Consider the following 21,004-nt stretch of genomic DNA (forward strand, 5'->3'; position numbering starts at 1 on the left):
GCTTTTCCTGTAAGTGCGACCCATCTAAGGGCTGATGACATCACTACGTGCGTGGTCTGCTGGCACTGTGCCCCTTAGCTGGTTGGCTCGGATCTTTCCGAAAAGTCTATTTATATCCCAGAAGTCATGGGCAGTGGAATTTTCCCACTGATCTTTAACAGCCCTTTCTCCTCCCCCCAAAAAAAATTCTCACCCAACCTGTGTTATACTGGGACAGTGAACTCAAAGGTGTTGTATAAAAGCAGTGAAAACTGTGGGTTCAGAACCCAGATCACTGCCACACAGTGATGTGTAAATAAGGGCCCCAAACTGCGTCTGTGCGTCTCTGTGTCTACGAGTGTATATGTCTATCTGTCTTTGTGCCCCTGTATGAATGTGTGTTCTTCTGTATGTGTGAGTGTGTGTAAACATGCAAATGTCTGTACATACTTGCTGTTAAAGCCCAGCACCTGGTAACAGTTAGTGTAATGTTAATGAATTGGAAGGGCCCTGAGCTGGAACGTGAACCTCCCAGTACATTGGAGCCTTTGTATTCCTCTCAAGTGAGATGCATTCTAACGAGTTCTTGTGTAAAGTCCAAAGGGATGGCTGTAACCTTGTAAGGGCTGTTTGTATCTAATCACGTCAAAGCTGGTCACACAGAAACAGACCGGAGCAGGAAGAATGCCCAACAAAGTGGGAGGGAAAGAGATGTCTTGGTGCCGTGATTAATGTTCCCGAAATTTAACTGCTCAGGATGCCACTTCGACTACTTGTAGAGACAGTGCAGACACCAACATATGCCATGCTACCCATCAGTATATTTAAGGAACCCATCCACATAAAGGCAGTCCTGCAGGACAGATAGTCTAAGACTGAGTAGGCTATGAGGGCACTGGAACATAGGAGATTGATTCCAACCTTCTTTTCCAAGCCATCTTAACTTGGAGCCAACTTAACCCCAAAAGAATCTGTTACCTTCCTTCCCATCCAGCAAGATAGGTTTAGGGACATTTAGATGAGGTAAAATCAGTTTCCTCAAGACCATGTCTTAAAGACATAAGACGATTCACACACTTCAATTTGCAGAATTGTAACTAATATAAAGTCAATGATTTAATTTGGTTTTAAAAGTATCCGCTGGTCTTCAGGCTTTAATATTTCTAAAGAGCAGATGGAGTTGGAGGGTTGGGGAGTACAGTGCGATTGTGTGTATCCTGGCAATGGATCCAATTGCCTCTCACTCAACTCATTTGCTGCTACACTCACTTTACTTCACATCCCATTACACATCTCTCCAATCACAACATCCCATTAGCCAAAACTGGATTGGGGGTGGAATCTGAGACCCCTCTAGTCCTAGCCACTCACACCCCAATGCTCATTCTTACTCTTTATGTTTCTCGTCCCTCCTGAAGGATCAATGGAGGTCATTGCCAGGAGGAGAAAGTCCCTGTGACCAGCCAGAAGACTGACGAGCTTGAGGATGAGGAGGTAGTGGAAGATGTGGAGGAAGAGGATGAAGAGGAAGTTGGATCTAGCCTGGCAGGAAAACCCCTGAATGAACCGATTGTATGTAAACTGGACACAGATGACCAAGACAGAATTCAATATGATGAGCTGAGGGAAATGGAGGGAAATGGAAAGGAATCCCCCAGCAGGTGTGTATTTGCTGGGAGTGCCGTGCCTTTTTGTATAGTCTGCCTGACCCTTGAACTTGTCCAACCAGTCGAGAGCTTTGGCTTACAATGGCCTTTTTGGGTGAGGGGGCTGTGAGAGAAGGAAAGGAGATTGAGTGCATTGAACAGCTATATAAAGGCTTCTGAGTGAGACCTTCTCCTCCCCTTTGATTCATCAGAGGAATGAGGAACACAGCACCTCTGTACGGGTTATTAAAGAGAAGGATGAGGGCTGTGGAGATGTTCATATTCGAGAGAGCTTCATTGTCAATGCACATGATGGCTGTGTTGTTGGGAGCAGTATCAGTGTTGAAGGTGGAGATTGGAGAGAATCTGAAACTTGACTTCATGGCCTTTGGAGGTTTAACAAGAGAGTCCAGAGAGCTTTCCACTAGGAGGTGAAACAAGTGAAGGCTAACTGTGCATGGACTGTGGAAGCATTGGGCTTGATGGGCTGAATGGGCTTTGCTCATCCACCCTTTTCTCCCTCTATTGTACGATGCTTACATTCATACTTTCACTTTTAGTTACAAAGAAGATGATGACATGAGACTTGAAGCAAAGGGTGGCCTTTCCGCCCTGGAACACATCAGGCACTTCACGGACAGCCTCAGCGCGAGGCAGCCGGAGGCAAGTCAATTCAGCGAGGCCAATCTGACCACATACAGCACTACACACCTGCCGGAAGACCTAAAGCAGCCTTTATATAGGAAATCCAAGTCACAGGTCAGCCTCGGAGCTAGTAACAATCACTGTGTTGCTTTTAACGGAACACTATCCTTTTATGTTTGATGGAGATCTTTGGGGTTGCCCCTGATCATGTCCTGATGCAATGACCCAGTTGTGAAGTGTCCTCTGTGACCTAAGGTGTAAACTATACCATGCTCTTCAAGCATGGGTGGAAGAGTCATCACATTTGTATTACAAAGAATGAGTCGGAGGCCAAGGGGAGAGGCAGTTGGAAGGGTGATTGAAGGCAAAGTTAAAGAAGTGGGTCTTTGAAAGCAGAGAGGGAAAAGCTGGAGGAAATTCAGAAGAGAGTTCCAGAAGATGGAGGGGGAGGGCAGAGTGGCTGAATGCTCACCCACCAATCGTGCGGTTGACAGGCTGACCAAGGGCACACCTAAAGGGGAGATGAAGTTGTAATGAGCACATCTGCCTTAAACAAACAGTCAAGTTCCTAACTTTATTATTTGTGTGTGCTTTTTCTTCCCCCTTTACTAGGCATATGCCATGATGCTATCTCTGTCTGATAAGGAGCCAATCCACTCTGCATCCAGCGAGGGATCAAATGTGTGGCACAGCATGGCCAGAGCTGGGGCAGAGCCCAGCACCATCCAGTCCATCAGCCATGTATGACCTCTTTGCAATAACCGGATGGGACCAAGTCCAGCTTTGTACATAGCATAACTTTTTTTTTCTCCCCCACCCCCTTTCCCCCTCCCCTCTATCCTTTTCCCTTTGTGTCTATTTATAGAGAGAGACTCTCAAGCAGAAAGCCTTAGAAATCTGCTGTGTCACCCCAATCTCGTGACCTTAAACTGCTAGTTTTTTTTAAAAAAAGGAATTGTATTTATTCTCCTGGTGTTTGTTTTGCACAGTGAAGGCAGCTGCATTTTTATGAGGAACGATGCGACACTTAGTAGTTTCGACTAGGAACACAACTGGGAGCTTTTACCTCAGCAGTCTGGAGAGTGTCTTCCATTGTATTCACTAGGGGAGGGTTTGACCATTTTCCATGTATCCTAGCACTCAATTTATCAAAATGAAATCATTTGTATAAAATTCAATTGAATTGCGCGCGGGGCAGGGGTGGGAGGGAGGGAGAGATTCGGTGGCTCCTTGTGTACAAATTCCAATTTGGGTTGCTTTCTCGGTTGCTTTCAGCACCAATTAAGTCTCTTTTCCATATGTGTGTGTGTGTGTGTGTGGGTGTGAAGCTGAAAATCAACTTTATTACACAGAATCCAGTGACAGGTTTCTCACTGAAAGGTGCCACTCTTTCTCTCCTCTTCTTACACACATGCCCAATCCCGTCATGCAAAAAATTAAACTTCAAAATACACTTTTTAATTTTAGACAATCATTTTGGTAAACCATGTAAGGGGGAGGGGTTTCAAATATTTTTTAACAAAAAAAGTTGTTGCAGCCACTTGCTATTTATTTGATGGTGTTATATACTAGCACTTCCCAGCGCGCGTACACACACACACATACAACCAGGTGCTTTATATGATCGGATCCCCAGTGTATAAAAGCGGGAGTTTGAGGGAGGGGAAAGAGTGGGTATGGGGAATAAATTGATCTACGCGAGTGCCAAATAGTGTTGAAAATTGAAAAAAATTAAAATAATTCAATCTTATGCATTTTAATGAATCTGCCTAATGACTAGATATTAGTTTTTTTTGTTAATATGATAAGCTGACTCGATTGTGTAAACAGTTATGATTCAATCATTGTAGCATGATTCCTCTGATTAGACCTGTACCTGATACTTTAAGCCGTTTGTCTGCTTGTGTGGTGTTTTATTCAGTGGCAACAGTTAAGGTTTAAAAAAAAATGTGCCAAACTTATGTTTTTTTTAAAAAAAAGGAACAGATTGTCTTTGTTTAATTTAGCCCAACATGGCTGAGCAAATTTGTCTTTTTTTTGTTTTTGTTTCATTTTGTTTATATCTCATTTCAAATAGCTGGCAAGTTGAGGTACTTTCTCTAAATGCTTTGTACAATGTATCTGTTATGCATTTAAATAAAAAAATATAATGAGAGGAACAGCTAATAAAAAAAATAAAAGCTAAGGCCAGCAGTGCTGTTCAGTCCTGGTGTCTGTCTGGCAGATGACTATTTCCATAATAAGTGTGGTCATTGCTGTGGCAATGCAATAGTACATAGCTGTCTCAGCAGTGAAAGAGGAGAATGTTCTCCAAATTCCTCCCTACCTCTCTGACCTGCTTACTCCCCAATCCACTACCTGCCGCCTCTGCTCGACTAGCTCCGGCTTCCTGCTTGTCCCTCATGCCCTCCGTTCCACCATCGATGCCTGTGCTTGCAGCCACTACATCCTCAAACTCTAGAACACTCTTCCTCTATTCCTCTGCTGAGCCCCTTCCTTCCCCATTTTGAAGTTGCGCCTAAAGTCCTTTCTCTTTAACTGTGCCTACAATCACTTCCCCCGGTTTGGAATCGTGCTCCGCAAGCGTTAAGCACTTAGAGACAGTACTGTGCGTGAGGGGAATGCTATATAAATGCATGTTGTTATTGTTTATCACTGAAATTCTGCTCCCTCTTAACATCTTCAGTTTTACCAAACCTTTGACAAGCATTCCACTTGTCAAAGCTTCCAAAAAGCTTGTTGTTCTCCCGAATACTTCTTCCCTTATAGCAGCTATAGAAATGCAAGACTTGAACACTGCTCCCACAGCTAGAGAGGTTCCTCTGACACCTTGTGCTCCTGGAAAGGACAGGAGGTTCGTCATCTGATAGTTGCTCCTATTGCTGTTGGGAGTTTTTCTCCCTTGTGATAGTAGAAGCTGATTTACACCTGCACATCGTATGGCCTTCCTCCCCAGTGCTGTTGGGCTGACTGAATCAGTGAGTGTGCAACTAGCATAATATTAAAGAACAAACCATCAGGGTCGTATGTCTGCAGAGAGACAAAGCAAGATGAAGTGTGTATTTGTGTGTAATGTAGTGTAGTTGTGAAGTATAAATCAAGACTGGCTTCTCTGCATCATTAGACTGGAATCAACGTGGCTTTAATCCTGGCCATGTATTCTCTCCCAGCACCTCAACCTCCTGGAACTCTTGATCTCCCTCACCCTTCCTATCATCTAAACATTTAAAAACAGATTCATGCAAAACAGTGAATATAAGGTTCAATGGCTATTGAGATTCATTGTATATATTCACATCATGAAAACAAGATGAATACATTCACACAACCGTATACATTCAAAAATGTATAAACACATAATTCCTTATACAATCACACAACACAAGCACATGTATACATTCACATTTGTGCAAACCTACAGTTATTCACACATTATATACATTCACACCTGTGGATATATATTTACACAAATATACACTTTCACAGCAACACATACACATTCACTCAATTTCACACATGCACGTATATATTCAAACACGTATATATTCACACAAGCTTTGTATATACCCACACAAACAATATACATTCACACATGCACGTATACACCCAAAACATTGTTTTCATTCACACAATCACATTGACACAAACATGGATAGTTCACATAAACATACAATGACACAAATATATTCATACAAGCAAATATTTGTAAATATTCACACAAACAAATATGGTTACACAATGCGTTTGTTTGTGTGAATATAGGTACATATACATTCACACATGTATACATTCACACAAACATATACCTTCACAGAAATACATAGACGTTCGCACATCAACAGAAATATGCTGTGTACATTCACAGCAACGACATTGTATACATTCACACAAAAATACATTCAAAAGCACGATCACCACAAATAAATATATTTATACAATACATTCACATAGCACAAGCAGATTGCATAATTCATGCAAACACATATTCACAAGCAAATTTACATAAACCACATATTGTATACATACATTTACACACTATAAATACACATTCACACAGCACTTATATTCCACACACATAAAACATGCATTCAAACAAACATATACAAACGCATAAATGAATATTCACATGTTTGTATTCACATAAACATACATCAACAAGACATATACATTCACATAAACGTATACCACAAACACATTGTTCACACTAACATGTTGTATAGATTCTACCTATGTCCCCTCTAAAGTGTCCCTTTTCAAGGTTGAATCCAGTACTTTGCAGACAAAATGATTTGGGATTGCTGCCCATCAGTACTGGATTCCCAGCTCAGGTGATTCCATATTATCACATCTGGGAAGTACTCTCTTCCCAGTTTTTATCTGAGCTCAATTCAGTCCCTCATCATTTCTAGTCCTCCTTATTGCCCTTCTCTGAACTCTGCCCGATACATCAATGTTGCCAATAAGGGAGGTTGAGGCCAGGGCAGTAGCATCATTTTTAAAAAAAACTGGGATGGGAGGACCTTAGAGTCTGTGTCATGGAAAGATGAAATCAGATTGGCCGAAGGGCCTTCTTCGTCCAAATATCTCTTGTGAATTTATTAATGTCTTTGTGAAGGTACAGTGGGCAAAATGTATTGCAAATGGGACCTGAGCCGTGAGTTGAATGGATTAAAATGACCTCTTTCAATTGACAATGAGAGGTCCCGAGGCTGCATCCCAGGACGTCTCTATCCTTATGCACAACAGCCTCACATCGATTTGATATGTTCTGCAAATATGCTTTAATCGCGAAAAGCGATTTAATTTTCCCACCTTTTCAAAGGAACATGTATCTAATGTGCACACGTGTTTCACGTTTCCTGTTCCAATGTGCATTGCAGAAACCTTTCCATATTAAATTCCAGCTGCCATTCCCTGACCGAGTTCCCTTTGTTTGTCCAGATCCCTGCTGAACGCTCCCAGGTTGCCCCGGCTGGTCACTTAGCCACATAGTTTAGTGTCATCGCCAAGTTTAATGCTATGTATTAGCGCTGCTCTCCGCTGTATCTTTTATAAATAGTGTAAACAAGAGAGGTCCCAGAACACACCCCGGGGAACAACTAAGCACGTCCCTCCCAGACTGGGCCCCCACATTTATCAGCACCTTCTGCTTTCCATTACCAAACCAATTTTCAATCCAGCTAGCTAATTTGCCATTAATTCCTCACTCGTAGATCTTTTCTAAAAGCCTCAGATGTGAAGCTTATCAAATACTTATCAAATCCACTGGATATCCCTTGTCGGTTAATTTTGTTACCTCCTCAAAGAATTCCAGTAGATTTGTGAGGCAGAACTATTGCTTCTAAAAGCATGCTGAACTGCCTCTTAGGCCTCTGTGCTCCTTAGATCAACATTGATAGCATCCTGCAAGTGCTGTCGAGAAGTTTTTTTTCCCCCACTACTAATGTGAAGCTAAATGATCCACAACCCTCCTCCTCCCGAACCTCCTTCCCTTCTCCTTTTGAACATTGGAATGAGAAATCTGCAGTTAGATTCAATTTAATCATCCTCAGGAGAATTTTTATAATAATAAATAATCGTACTGGCATTTGATTTATCCTATCGAAACGGCTCAAAAGCATTTTAACACAACAAGTTACTTTGATGTATAGTGATGGCCGTGTAACAGGGCAGCTAATTTGCACCAAAAAGGTCACAGAAACAACAATAATATGAATCTCCAATTAACGTATGCTGTGGGGAACTTGGATAAGGCAGGAATATTGGCCAGAACACTGGGAAAATATCCTTGTTTCTAAGTGCAGCTATGGGGTCTTTAACGTCCATCCCAACTGACAACAGGTCATGGAAAATGAAATGTTTCCTCATTCTGAGCACCCAATGCCAACAATCCTTCAGATAAAATTGGTCATTAATTGCTGTAAGTAAACTAGCTGCCACGTTCAGCTACCAAATATGCAGTCACTACATTGTACAGTAAAATCTTGTGAAGCGCTTTGAGACATGAAAGATGCTGTGCCAAATGCAAGGATGATTATTATTAGCTTCAAGGACTCTCATATCAGCCAGAGATAATTTAGATTCAGGCTAAAGCACCCTCTATTCTGACCCAACAATGTTCTTCAGGTCACACCTAGGAAAGTGCCAGATTGACATTTCCCACACCAAGGCCGACAATTTCCCACATCGAATAACCTAAATCTAGAACAATTTTGTGCTGTGACATTAAACCCACAAAGTACTGAATTGACACTGTCCAAAATTAAAGCTGAGAATCTTTAGTGCCAACAGACAGAAGAGACTTTGCCGATTCAGTCCGGGCTGCTTTCAAACGCAGGTCCCCGAGTGCAAACCTACTGTATCGCTGTGGTCCCTGAGAATGTACTTTAATGTTTTCTCAACACTGAGCGTAGAGGCTCCAGGTAAGTGAGCCAGGAGGGCTCCCTCCCTGCAGTATTAATGCAGTGCTTGTCCTGTGTTTGTAACTGACCCATGCTATCTCCTTTTTTTTATTGGGGTCGAAAAACAAGATTTGCAAAAAGCGAATCCAAAACGTCCTAGGATACGCGTCACATGGATGTGTTGGAACCTGACTCAGACACTGAATAATGTTGGATTGTGGGCGAAGGAAACTCCCAATTCCTGGCAGAGAGATTGGGATCTGAGTGCAGTTTCCTTGGGAGGAAGAGTTCAGTTAGAGACACATTCGGGAATCTGCAGGATCCACTATTATCATTTCTGTTACCCTGTTATTTCAATCCATAAAGAAAAAGAAAAAAGAGGCTCTCAATGCTCTAGAAACTCCCCATGCTTGGCAGAGACGTGCTCTCCTATGGGGTGGGGGAGGGAGGGAAGGAGGGGAAAGATGTTGATTGACAAGAAGCTCCAAATAATTTTCAAAGAAGCCTCTGTGATATTTAACACCCGCACTCGGGTATAGAACTTACAGAAGATTTTTATCTGAGTGATATTTTAGTAGTATATCTTTATCAGAAATGCAGTATCTCACTGCCATCATAGTCCAAACCCTCATCTCTCCCTTTGTAGAATTATCATTCACGGGCAGATAGACAACTAGGAATTCACTCTGGGCATTGGTATAGATGGGGTTAATATGCGGAAAAGCCTGCCAGACTGTAAGTACAACAGTTAGTGACTGAGAGCTAAACAAGTCCAGATCTGGAAGAAAGTACAGTAATTTATATTGTATCAAATACTTCCATGGCAACCGTATCAATCACCAGAAGCGTTTTGTGTTTGCCCTGCAATGGCTGGGGTGAAATCTATACACAACGGTCTGAAATCTATACATTCTACATTACCAGGGATAACTAAACTATAGAGTCAGAATATACAGGATCAGGCACACAAAGGGCTATAAACGGTAGGCAGCTGTTCAAGAACACACCAGTAATGTGATCTCTCCCAGGTTAGGCTGTAGAACCAGATAGTTCATTTCTGGCCGGGCTATTTGGGAATGAGATAAATTGTGTTATCCTGTACCCATAACTGCAGGACAGAAGCACGATTGTGACAGTGAATAAAGGACACTGATTAACAGCAGACTGTGTCACTATGGGATATTCTGTTTAATATCAAACGCCATGTGGAACGAGGTGAACAAGGAGACCACACACCATTTAAGAAGAAAACTAATCCAGTACAGACTGTGCCAAATACTCCCAGGCAGAAATCCTTCTCAATTTCTATTCATCACGGCCATGGAAGAATTATAATAGGAGCTTGTAGATAAACACATACCCAACCAAAGCCTTGAGTTCCAATAAACTAACACTCTTCCCATTCACTGTCATTAGAGAGAACTGCTCAGCTAAGCACAACACTTGTAATTAAATGAAAAATCACAATGTCCAGGGACAAAATATTGGCCACTTCTTTTACTGCCCCCTCAGTACTTTCAACCTGGTGCCAGCTTACATCAAGAGACTGCTGTACATCAGAAGAGGAATTGTCCACTCATAGGTTTAGTCAGTGACTTTGGCTGTTTGGTAAATACGTACAACAATCTTCACAGGGTGAGCTCCCAATGGGAAACTCTGGTGCCAGTTAATGCCAAATTGTGGAGAGGTTCATGCTACAACATCAACGACGACGACAACAACAACTTGCATTTATATAGCAGCCTTCACACCCGGACGGTGTGTCGGAATTCACTAATGTGAACTAACGGCCAGTAGAAAGATGGGTTGTGATTGAGCCACACTCTTTACAGCGACTATAGAACTACATAGAATACAATTAACGTTTACATAGCACCTTTCATGTCGGGAAGACATCTCAAAGCGCTTACAATAGCATGGAAACAGGCCATTTGGTCCAACTAGTGCGTGACTGTGTCCAGCACCTTGGAATGTCCTCCTGACATGAAAGATACTATACAAATTCAAATTTGTACTGTATTACTTTCCATTTTTACTCCAATAAATTGGAATTATAATAATATTTTATGGAATATTATAGAATTCCAATGTACAGAATATACTATAAGGTGTAGGGACTGTTTATTTTTAGGCAAACGTGGCAGCCAATCTGTGCACAACAATGTCCCACAAGCAGCCAATTGTATCTGTTGTGGAGTCCTGTAGCTCAGTGGTTAGAGCACTCGCTTTGCAAGCGAGAGACCTGAGTTCAATTCCAGGCAGGGCGAATCCTTGGGCAAGTTTCCTTACTCCACACGCCTAATAATAATCCCTCCAAAAAACAAAAAAAAAAAAAAATTGGTCATTTTCAATCCACGACTGTTTGTGGGACATTGCTGTGCACATTGGCTGCCGCGTTCGCCCACAAATATACAGTCAATTCACTTTATAGTATATTCTGTGAAGCGCTTTGGGACTTCTAGAAGACGTGAAAAGCGCTATATCAAATTCAGGATTATTATTATTATTAATAAGTTGTTGAGTTAATGGAGAAGTTCAGGGTGACCAAAAAGTCTTATTTTTCAGCTATCCTATTATCTAAAAATCATCATTTCTTTAAGACGTATTAGACATTGTAATTGTATCACAAAGGTTTTGGTCATCGTGTATTTGAGAGGAAATAAGCAAAATAATTCTGTTCCAACTCTTCTCAGACAGTGGAAACAACACAAATTCTTAGACCAGGAATGTGCTAAAAGGCCCCTCACAGGTAGACCACAGTTACCATCCATTAGTAACCAGTTTGTTCTTCCATGTAAACGCTCACTGAGGGTTAACTCCTGAAATTGTAAATAGAGTGCGCTATTGCAGGCCTGGAATAACATTAAACATTTCTCCTTTTAAATGAACCTTGATCTGATGAAAATCTAAACCAAGTGTGCCATGGCCTACCTGTTGCTTCTCAATGTCCCTCTCAGATTCGTTCCAACGATTGTCATGTCCCGCACACTGAGCCTCAGCTCTTCACTTGTTCTTCAAACAAAGTCTTTGCAGAGGAGATAGCTCTAAATAAGAAACAAAGATGATTTAGGTATTAAATAAATGTATTAAGGATGCGGTTTATGGCTTGTTTATGGCTGAACCTGCTTTATGCCCGATGCCTCACCTTGTCCTACCATTGGTGGGCAAGCTTTCAACTCTTCTGTCCCACTCAATGGAATTCCAGTTTGAGATGTCAAAGATGCTATATTAATGAAAGTAGCTGTTTATCTAATTTTTCTGGGCAATAATACACTGAAATGCCCTCAACTAATCAGGATTGTTTATGTCACATTAACAAAGAAAAAAATACACTAGATAATTCATTCTGCTTTTATAAATCTTGTTAATTTTCAAACACAAATAATAATAATAATCCTTGCATTTGATGAAGCACCATATCATGTCATTGAAACGTTTTAAAGCGCTTCAAAGGATTTACTGTAAAGCACAGTAGTTTAAATATTCAGAAGTAGAATTATTGTTAACAACGCTCTATTAATATAAAACAATTCAACCATGGGTTTGATAATGTAAAATGACAGGGTTTATAACTTGTGCTCTGTCAAAGTTTTTGCATTTGTTTAAACTTAGCCCAATAAATTCTCCTTAGTCTGGATAGTGTTCTTGAAAGGTAAGTTATACATCCTGCTGAGAGCTTAAAATATTAAACCTTGGAAACTTAAAAACAAGCCTGGAAACATTTGGCAGCTTTTTCCAATACTTAAGACTGATTTCAAACAAATTGATTTTATTTTTGGAGCTTTTTTCCATTCTTTCATTGCACTCTGAGTTAAAATGCTGCTGGGACTGCTTAATTGCATTCCTCAGAATCCAAAGTCCAACTGGAGACGAATTAGCAAATAGAGCACCTCCACCTGTCAATCACAGGATTAGGCACCAACACTTAAGACTCCAATTAAGAGGCATTATTATACCAGTTGCTGAGTGAGCCTTGCCAACAGCAGCCCATCACCACCCCTGCTCAAGGCCAGCTGACATCCCTTCCCAACATTATCATCATCACCCAACCTGACTGCAGCACTCCACTGCAACGTATATGATCCATCTGTTCCATCAGAGCACGATGACTTCACTGCCACCAACAAGAGATCTTATGGATCCCAATTTATGCTTTATCACAAGCAAGAAAATAATCCTAACAACAGTAGACTGAGGGCACCTCTGCGGTGGTGGATCCATTTGCTACTGAAGATGTCATTTGAATATTTAGTGACATTGCTGCAGAATGGCTTAAAGACAATGATGTGAGTTGCACTTTGTTGGCTGTTTCTTTTGATTCAATTATATTATTGGTTTTGAGAACTTTTAGGCTGCTCTTTCGCCTCAGGGTCTTATGGCTAAATCCATTCAATGGCTTGTCTGACTGCTAGGTGTAAGAGGGATGGGAGCAAAAATCTATGGTAAAGGCATTGGCTTTTTGTGCCACATGGTAGTTGCCTGTTCTAAAAAGCTTTTGGAAACTAGGGGCCTTTTTTTCACACAGAGGGCTATGTCCACTCTCGCCTCTTTCAAGGTCCATCTCAAGCCTTTCTTTGTCAACTGCGCCTTTGGTCATCTGTTCCTTCCCACCTTCTAAACAGGTGCATTGGAACATCTTCCTAATGTGAAAGGTGATTATATCACTTTATATTGTATTATAATAAGGTCATGGAATGTGTTGCGAAAAAAAGTGTAGAATCCATAAAAGCTTTTAAAAGGGATTTAGACAGACTTGTATTTGAGGGGAAATATAAAAGGGTGGGGCAATAAAATTGAATTATTTCAGAGCCAGTCAGGCACAAGTGGCCTCTTTCTGTGCTGCAAAATGTTATGATTTTGTGAAGTATCAGAACTCAGTGATTCAAGCTTTTCTTTCCTTACCTTCTTCTGGGGCCACCATCCAGGCCAGTGTGTGCTGGCTGAGCAGTCATCAGTGCTGAGCAGGACAGCTGAGGCCAATCCTGTGTCATTTGAGCTCCATCCAGCATTTTATTGGACAGTGATCAGCAGTCAGAACTTGTTCATTGAGTGACCAAATTTTTTGGGGGGGATTATTACCCACAAAAAAAGGATCTGCCAATCGACCAACAACTGGGTTCCTACCTACTACTTGGTAAATACGCGCTTGGAGTAAGGAAATTTGCCTAATGTTTTGCCCTGCCTGGGAATCAGACCCATAAGCTTCAAAATTCCACAAGTTTTGTTTCATACAATGTCTCTTGCCGCCCCTTTATGGGTTTTACCCCCATCCCAAGCAACATGTGGCAGAAAACTCACTGTGCGAGGTGACACAAATAATGTGGATGCTTTGAGCTCTGTTTGGAATGAATGGGAATGTTGCAATTTAGTTTATTTTCATACATTATTGCTGTCTTTCCTACACTCAGGGTGGAGCAGGCATCTTAGCCTGTGGTGCGTATCAAACTAATACATAATCGCGGCTCCTTGGAGAGAGAAGCAGTGGAGCAAGCTATAAACATGTCAACAGGGTGCGTTTTTCTGATATCACTGGAGTTATTGCCATCGGGTGGATTTCATGTTGTGATAGTGGCTAACAGGCAGTGACAGCTGCTCACAACTGAAGCTGTAAATTCAGAAACCCATATTTGTGAAAACCTTTGTTTAAACCCCTCTGCCACCAACAATTTAGGTTGTGCCATGATTCAAGCTCTCTCTGTTTTTAATTCCCCTCCTCAAAACCTTTGCTGTCCAGTGAGCCTTGAACTCACATAGTCGAAGATGACTCTCCAATGCAATGCTGGGCATGTGTTGGATTGTCGGAGGTTCTGTTGTTATGAAACCTTAAACCGAGATCCCGTCTGCCTGTTCAGATGGATGTTAAAGTTCCCAAGGCACTATGCGAAAAGAGAAGGCAGTTTCTCCTGATGTCCTGGCCAACAATCCCCCAAATAAAATTGGTCATTCATTTTGTGGCTGTTTGTGGGACATTGCTGTGTGCAAATGTGCTGCCACGTTTGGCTACAAATGCACAGGCACTCCAATTCACAGTATATCCTGTGATGGGCTTTGAGACGTCCTTCTGACGTGATAAGGAGCTATACCAAATGCAAGGATTATTATTATCTTTATTATTAGAAGGCCCTTCAGCACCTTTGATTTCATCTGCCTAGAATATCCTCCCTGCTGTCCTCTGATCACAGCATCAAGCTGTTTCTTGAAAGTATCGAATGTGCTGGCTTCAACCACCATTCCTGGTAATGCCTTCCGGTTGTTAATCACCCTTTGGGTAAAGAAACATTGTTTGGAGGATTTCTCAAGTGTTTCCCCGTCAGTCCATTAATAGAAAACCGGTACAGCACAGAACACAGGAAAAGCTTCTCTGATGGTTCAGTTGGTAAACGCACAACCCAGTACAGAACCTAGCAGAACTTGTCAGTACTGGCTTTTTAAAAACTTGTTTTAGCTTCCAAGGATGCATCACAGATCCCCTGACTGAGGCTTAAATAACATTCTCAGATAGCCTCAGAACCCCGCCACTCCTTGTACCTCATCTAAGACCATATTGTCTATATTGTAATGTAACAAGCTTGATGCCCAAGTATGTTACTTGGTGTCAGACTCACTTACCTTTTGTTACCAATAATCCTGAGAGTGAATGAGCTTTTTTGGAGTTGTGCTGTGAGAAACGTTGTCATGTTCTCTGACTGTTCAATACGGGCAAAACTTTTGTAGGTGAATGCGGCAGCTAATTCTCGCACGGTATTGTCCAAGAAACCACCATGAAGTGAATGATCCATTTTATCTGGGAAATTGCTGGCCAGAACACTAGGAGAAACTCCCTTCTCTTCAGATAGGTCCATTGGATTTTTTTTGTCCACCTCAACAGGCAGAACGGGCCTCGGGTTAACCTCCAATAATGCAGTGCTCCCCCACCAATGCACTGGAGCATCAACCTAATTATGAGTTCCAAGTCCTGATTTGGGCCATTTTTCATTGAATTTGCGAGGCTTTTTGGAATAGTTTTTTTTCCCCCCTGTCTTTTCTCCCATTTTGTGACCCAAAACTTAGACCCTGAACAATGCCGAGGTTTGTAACTATTGCTCCAGGAAAATTTGGTGCAAATTTATAATTTGAGAATTAAACCTGCAGTGATAAATACTCTCCACTAGATGGGGACATGATGTAATAAATGAATTTATGACATACTCAGGATGGAAATGTCCCGCAGTTCAGGGGTGGCCCTTTCTTATGGTTGGGATGTTACACTGGGCTATTGCTAGGGCGAGGGCAAGAGAAGATTCACATCTGAAGATCTGCTCAATAACAAAACCTGAGAGATAGCTTTACAAGAATCTCTTAGGGGGACTGCAGGCAACAGCAGCTATTCAATGCTAATAACAATAAATAATTACATTTGACATAGTGCCTCATCATGTTTTCAAGACTTCTCAATGCTCTTCACGGAACATACCGTAAAGTGAATTAACTATATTTTGTGGGTGAAACACGGCAGCCAATTACGCACAAACAGTCTTGGATTGAATGACCCAATTTTTAATTTTTTTGGAGAGATTATTATCCCCGGAAAAGCGATCCGCCAATTGACAAACAACTGGGTTCGTACTAACTGCTAGGTAAACAGAGGCACGTGGAGTAAGGAAACTTGCCCAGTGTTTTGCCCTGTCGGGAATCAAACCCAGGTCCTCTCGCTTGCGAGGCGAGCGTTCTAACCACTAAGCTACTCTGTGCTCATCAAGGTGATGGATCTGCATCCCTGGCTGAGGGGCTCCTGGCAAAGGTGCAGGTTTATGGAAGAAATGGGGGTGATGGAGGCTAGTATTGGGCCCCTTGGTAGAAAACAGAAACTGCTCTCTGAGCCTTGGTTCAGGGTGAGAGAGCTCTGCTATGTGTCCTCACTATGTAATGGATTAGTTCTGCACAATGAGCTCTCAATGGGTACTCCAGCCACAGACTCCTGATAAACACACATGTTCTGGGCAATTAGCTGTGCATCCCTCAAACAACATGAGTTTGGGAACAATTGGAGAGCCTGATGGATATCTCTCCATTTTTTCACATTATCTCAAATTCTGGGTTGACATTATTTATTTATTTAGTGAATATGTATTTTTTTCTCCAAATCGCCATCATTAATCTTTCCTGTCGCCCATGGTTTTCATTGAGACATTCAGTCTGTGTGATGTCACCTAAACACTACATCTTCTCTAACCCTGGGTAGTTACTGCATAATTACTAACTGCTCTTAAATCAGAATCCTTATCCTTCCTACATCGTATATTTTTCCTGTTCTCTCCTCTTCTGTGATTGGTGCTGGGGTTCCACGGGCACTGTCTGCCCTCTGGTGCTTTGCCCAGGTGACTTCTTCACGTGTGAGCCTGAAGTTATGGAATAACTTCATTCCTGGGTTTACTCTAATAATAGTTTGAGACAAGATGTCTCAAAGCACTTCACCAGATTTTACTGTGAATTGTAGTGACTGTATTTATAGGCAAATGTGGCAGCCTGATTTATACACTGGGAGAAGAATACAGACTGGTGGCAGACTGAGTCTTTAGCCTCAGTTTGACAAATTGACATATCTGCTGAGATGATTGTTTAAGAGCTACAATTGTTTTTATATTAATTAAAAAAAACTCAGTTTAAAAAGCCAAAGGTTTGGAAGAAAGGAGGACTGAGGCAGGTGTGGAGTTCTCGGAAAGACGAGAGAGAGCGAGTAGGGCATCAAGAAATGAGTTTTGATTTCAAAATTTTGATGGGTCCAAAGCCTAGAGGAAAGTTCAAAGGAGCAGCAACCATAGTAGTAACAATAAAATAAAGAGAACAAAAGGTGTGTGAGAGTAGGGGGATTGGAATCTGAATGTGAGATCCACTATCAGAGGTGTTCTTGTATCCTGTCTAGGACTCGAGTTCACTCTGACCCAGTAATGTATAATGTTTACTAGAAAATCTGTCAGTGCAGGTTTGATGACTGTGACCATCATTTGCTGTGACCCAGACTAACACGGTACCTTGTTAGATCTTGTGTGGAATCTTAATTGGTTACACATTCTCTGTCTTTCTTAAATTGGCACAGCCTCCACTGGCCAGTTAAATAAACACCATTTTCTGTTAATGGGCAGAATGTTTAGCTTCTGCTGAAGTTTACCCTTCAGTGGAACGTTTCCACATCAGGATGTTGACACCAAACGTGATACTGATCCACAGGAAAAGCATTGTGTCTCAACTTCCCTGTGGGGTTCAAAGCAAGAACCTCCCATTCCAAATCTGCTCCTCAACTGGCTTGTGTTCATTGTTAAATGGTACTTTATCTATAGATTATGTTGATGATAATAATAACAATAATCCTTGCATTTGAAATAGTGCCTTATCACACCTTTGAGACGTCTCAAAGCACTTCACAGCGTATACTGTAAAGTGAATTGACTGTATATTTTGTGGGCAAAATGTTAACACCCAGACTAAATGTAATTGTTCACATTATTGAGATTTTTTGAGTTGTCACATAGCATTTTCTTTTAAATTTGGAGAGGCAGATTTCTTCCTCAGATTTGCCCTTTGCATCACCTATTGGCATTTGTAGAAGTAAAAAATCTTTGGTGTATGAAAAGAACACAGTCTTTGCAAGCCCCCTTGGAGCACTCCCTGGAGTTGTACTCCATCTTGCAGTGAAAACCTTTGTCCACAATGTGGCGACATCAGACAAACCATAATATTTTACTGTTTTATGAGCCTAGTTTGATTTGGTGGTAGCTGTTGTGTATATGTAAAGCACAATGGGCATTTCATGCTTTCAAAGTTCGTAAACAGCCATGGAGGGTATGATCAAATTACTTGGGGGATTTTGGGACAGGACACCCAAAGAAAAATTCCCTTCTCTTTTTGAATAGTGCCACGGGGTCTTTTACATCCATCTGAACAAGGCAGACAGGACCTTGGTTTAATGTCTCATCCAAAGGTCAACACCTCCAACATAGCACTGTGTCAGCATGGACTATGTTAGGTTCCATTTCCTGATGTGGGTCTTGAACCCACAACGTTCTGACTCAAGATCATTGAGCTGCCAGCTGAACAGTGGCTGGAGAATTGATGTCTGCAGCATCTACTCACAACTTGTTTTTACATAGTAGGAATGTTCAGGGAGGCTGCTGAGGGGAATGCCTGGTGGGAGTGTGGGGTCCAAATAGAATGAGTTCAAATTGTATTTCTTGTTAAAGGACTTTGACTTACAAGTGTAGACTTGGAGTATTTCATATCTCCTTCAATTTACCTTGGAGTAGAGTTTACGTTGCACCCCCTCTAAGGCGAGTACATCTTTCTTAAATAAGGAGACTAAAACTGCACACAATATTCTAGATGCGGTCTCACCAAGGCCCTATACAGTTGCAGCAAAACTTCCCTACTCTTGTATTCTAACCCTTTTGCGATAAACGCCAACATGCCATTAGCCTTCCTAGTTGCTTGCTGTACCTGTATACTAACTTTTTGTGACTGATGCACAAGGACACCCAAATCCCTCTGAACACTGACACTATCTAATTTCTTCCCCTCCAGAAAATAATCTGTTTTTACTACCTAGGTGAATAACTTCACACTTCCCCACATTACATTACATCTTCCACCTTCTTGCCCACTCACCTAGCCTATCTCTATCCCTTTGCAATCTTTTTGTGTCATCCTCAGAGCTTACTCTTCCATCTAGCTTACTATCATCCGCAAATTTAGATATTTTAAGTTCTATGTCCTTGTCTAGATCATTGATGTAGATTGTAAATAGTTGAGGACCAAGCACTGATCCTTGTGGCACTCCACTAGTCACGTCCCGCTAATCTGAGAAGGACCCGTTTATCCATACTGTCTGTTTTCTTCCCGTTAGCCACTCTTCAATCAATGCTAATATATTGCCTTTAATTCCATGGACCCTAATCTTGTGTAGCAGCCATTTATGTAGCACCTTGTCAAATGCCTTCTGAAAATCTAAATACACTACATCTATTGGCTTCCCCCCCTATCTAAACTGCTAGTTATATCCTCAAAGAACTCTAAAAAGATTTGTTAAGCAGGACTTCCCCTTTGTAAAGCCATGGTGACTCTGCCTAATCATGTTATGGTCTTCTAAGTACTCCACTACGACAGCCCTAATTAAGCATTCTAGAATTTTTCCTACCATGTCAGACTGACTGGTCTGTAGTTCCCCATCTTCTCTCTCCCAGCCTTCTTAAATAGGTGTTACGTTTGCGATCTTCCAATCAATGGGAACCGTTCCAGAATCCAGGGAATTTTGGAAGATCAAAAACAAGGCATCCACTATCTCAGCAACCCTCTTTTAAAACCCTAGGATGCAGACCATCAGGTCCAGGTGATTTGTCATTTTTCAATCCCAAGTTTCCCTAGTACTAATTCTTTACTTTTGTTAATTTCCTTAAGTTGCTCACTGACATTAGCTTCTTACTTCCCCTCTATTTTTGGTAAGTTTTCAGTGTCTTTTAACGTGAAAACAGAACCAAAGTATTTAATGACTGCCATATCTTTATCGCCCATTATAATTCCTCCCGTCTCTGCCTGTAATGGACCTACATTCACTTTTGATAGCCTCTTCCTCTTCATGTATTTGTAAAAACACTTGCAGTCTGTCTTTATGGCTAGGTTGCCCTCCTAATCAGTTTTAGCTTTTCTTTTTGTTGGTCTCTGAAGCCCTCCCAATTCTCGGGTTTATTGCTTTTTTTGGCAGTATTATAGGTCTCTTTTAATTTTATACTTTCCCTAACTATAGTTAGCCATGGTTGAACCACTTTTCCCATGGTATTTTCAAGGGAATATGTGATCGCTGGGAATTATGTACTATATCTTTAAAGGTTTGCCATTGTTGGTCTACTGTCATATCCTTTAATTCCCCAGTTTATTTTAGCGAAATCTTCTCTCATACCTACAAAATTGGATCTATTTAAATTTAAGACCCTTGCTTCGGACTTAACTATATCACGCTCTAACTTAATGCTAAATTCCATTTTCTGGGGGTTTATAGAGTAATCTGCATGGGTGTATTTCTAGGGTTCAGGGACTGGAAAGAATCCTCATTCTTAAATCCAGTTTGGATCCTGTTTTATAGACTAGGGCAGAGGGAACTTTCCCTACATTCCTTACCTGACTTGAGGACTAAATCACCGCCAAATAGTTTTTTTTTACAAACTGCTTTGTATTTGTGCTGATTCACCTGAGCGTTAAGGTTGAAAAGGGTTAAGCAGGTGTGTTCTTCTGTAACATATTGCTGAAATGCAATGAAGTACTGAGCATAGAATGATAAAATACAAGAAATCTTGTTTTATTAAAACA

At 41.3% G+C, this 21,004-nt stretch overlaps 1 protein-coding gene across 1 annotated transcript in view; it reads left to right on the top strand.

Moving 5' to 3' along the window:
• Nucleotides 1–4,448, top strand: part of mecom (MDS1 and EVI1 complex locus) — a 305,523-nt gene extending 301,075 nt beyond the window's left edge. Inside the window, exons 15-17 of the mRNA XM_042339033.1 lie at nt 1,398–1,640; nt 2,186–2,384; nt 2,883–4,448. Coding sequence (XP_042194967.1) covers nt 1,398–1,640; nt 2,186–2,384; nt 2,883–3,017 — 577 coding nt within the window. The 3' untranslated portion in view covers nt 3,018–4,448. The remainder of the gene's footprint in view (nt 1–1,397; nt 1,641–2,185; nt 2,385–2,882) is intronic.
• The last annotated feature ends 16,556 nt before the right edge of the window (nt 4,449–21,004 follow it).

Source organism: Callorhinchus milii, unplaced genomic scaffold (assembly GCF_018977255.1).
Source record: "Callorhinchus milii isolate IMCB2004 unplaced genomic scaffold, IMCB_Cmil_1.0 Scaffold11, whole genome shotgun sequence".
Lineage (NCBI taxonomy): Eukaryota > Metazoa > Chordata > Chondrichthyes > Chimaeriformes > Callorhinchidae > Callorhinchus > Callorhinchus milii.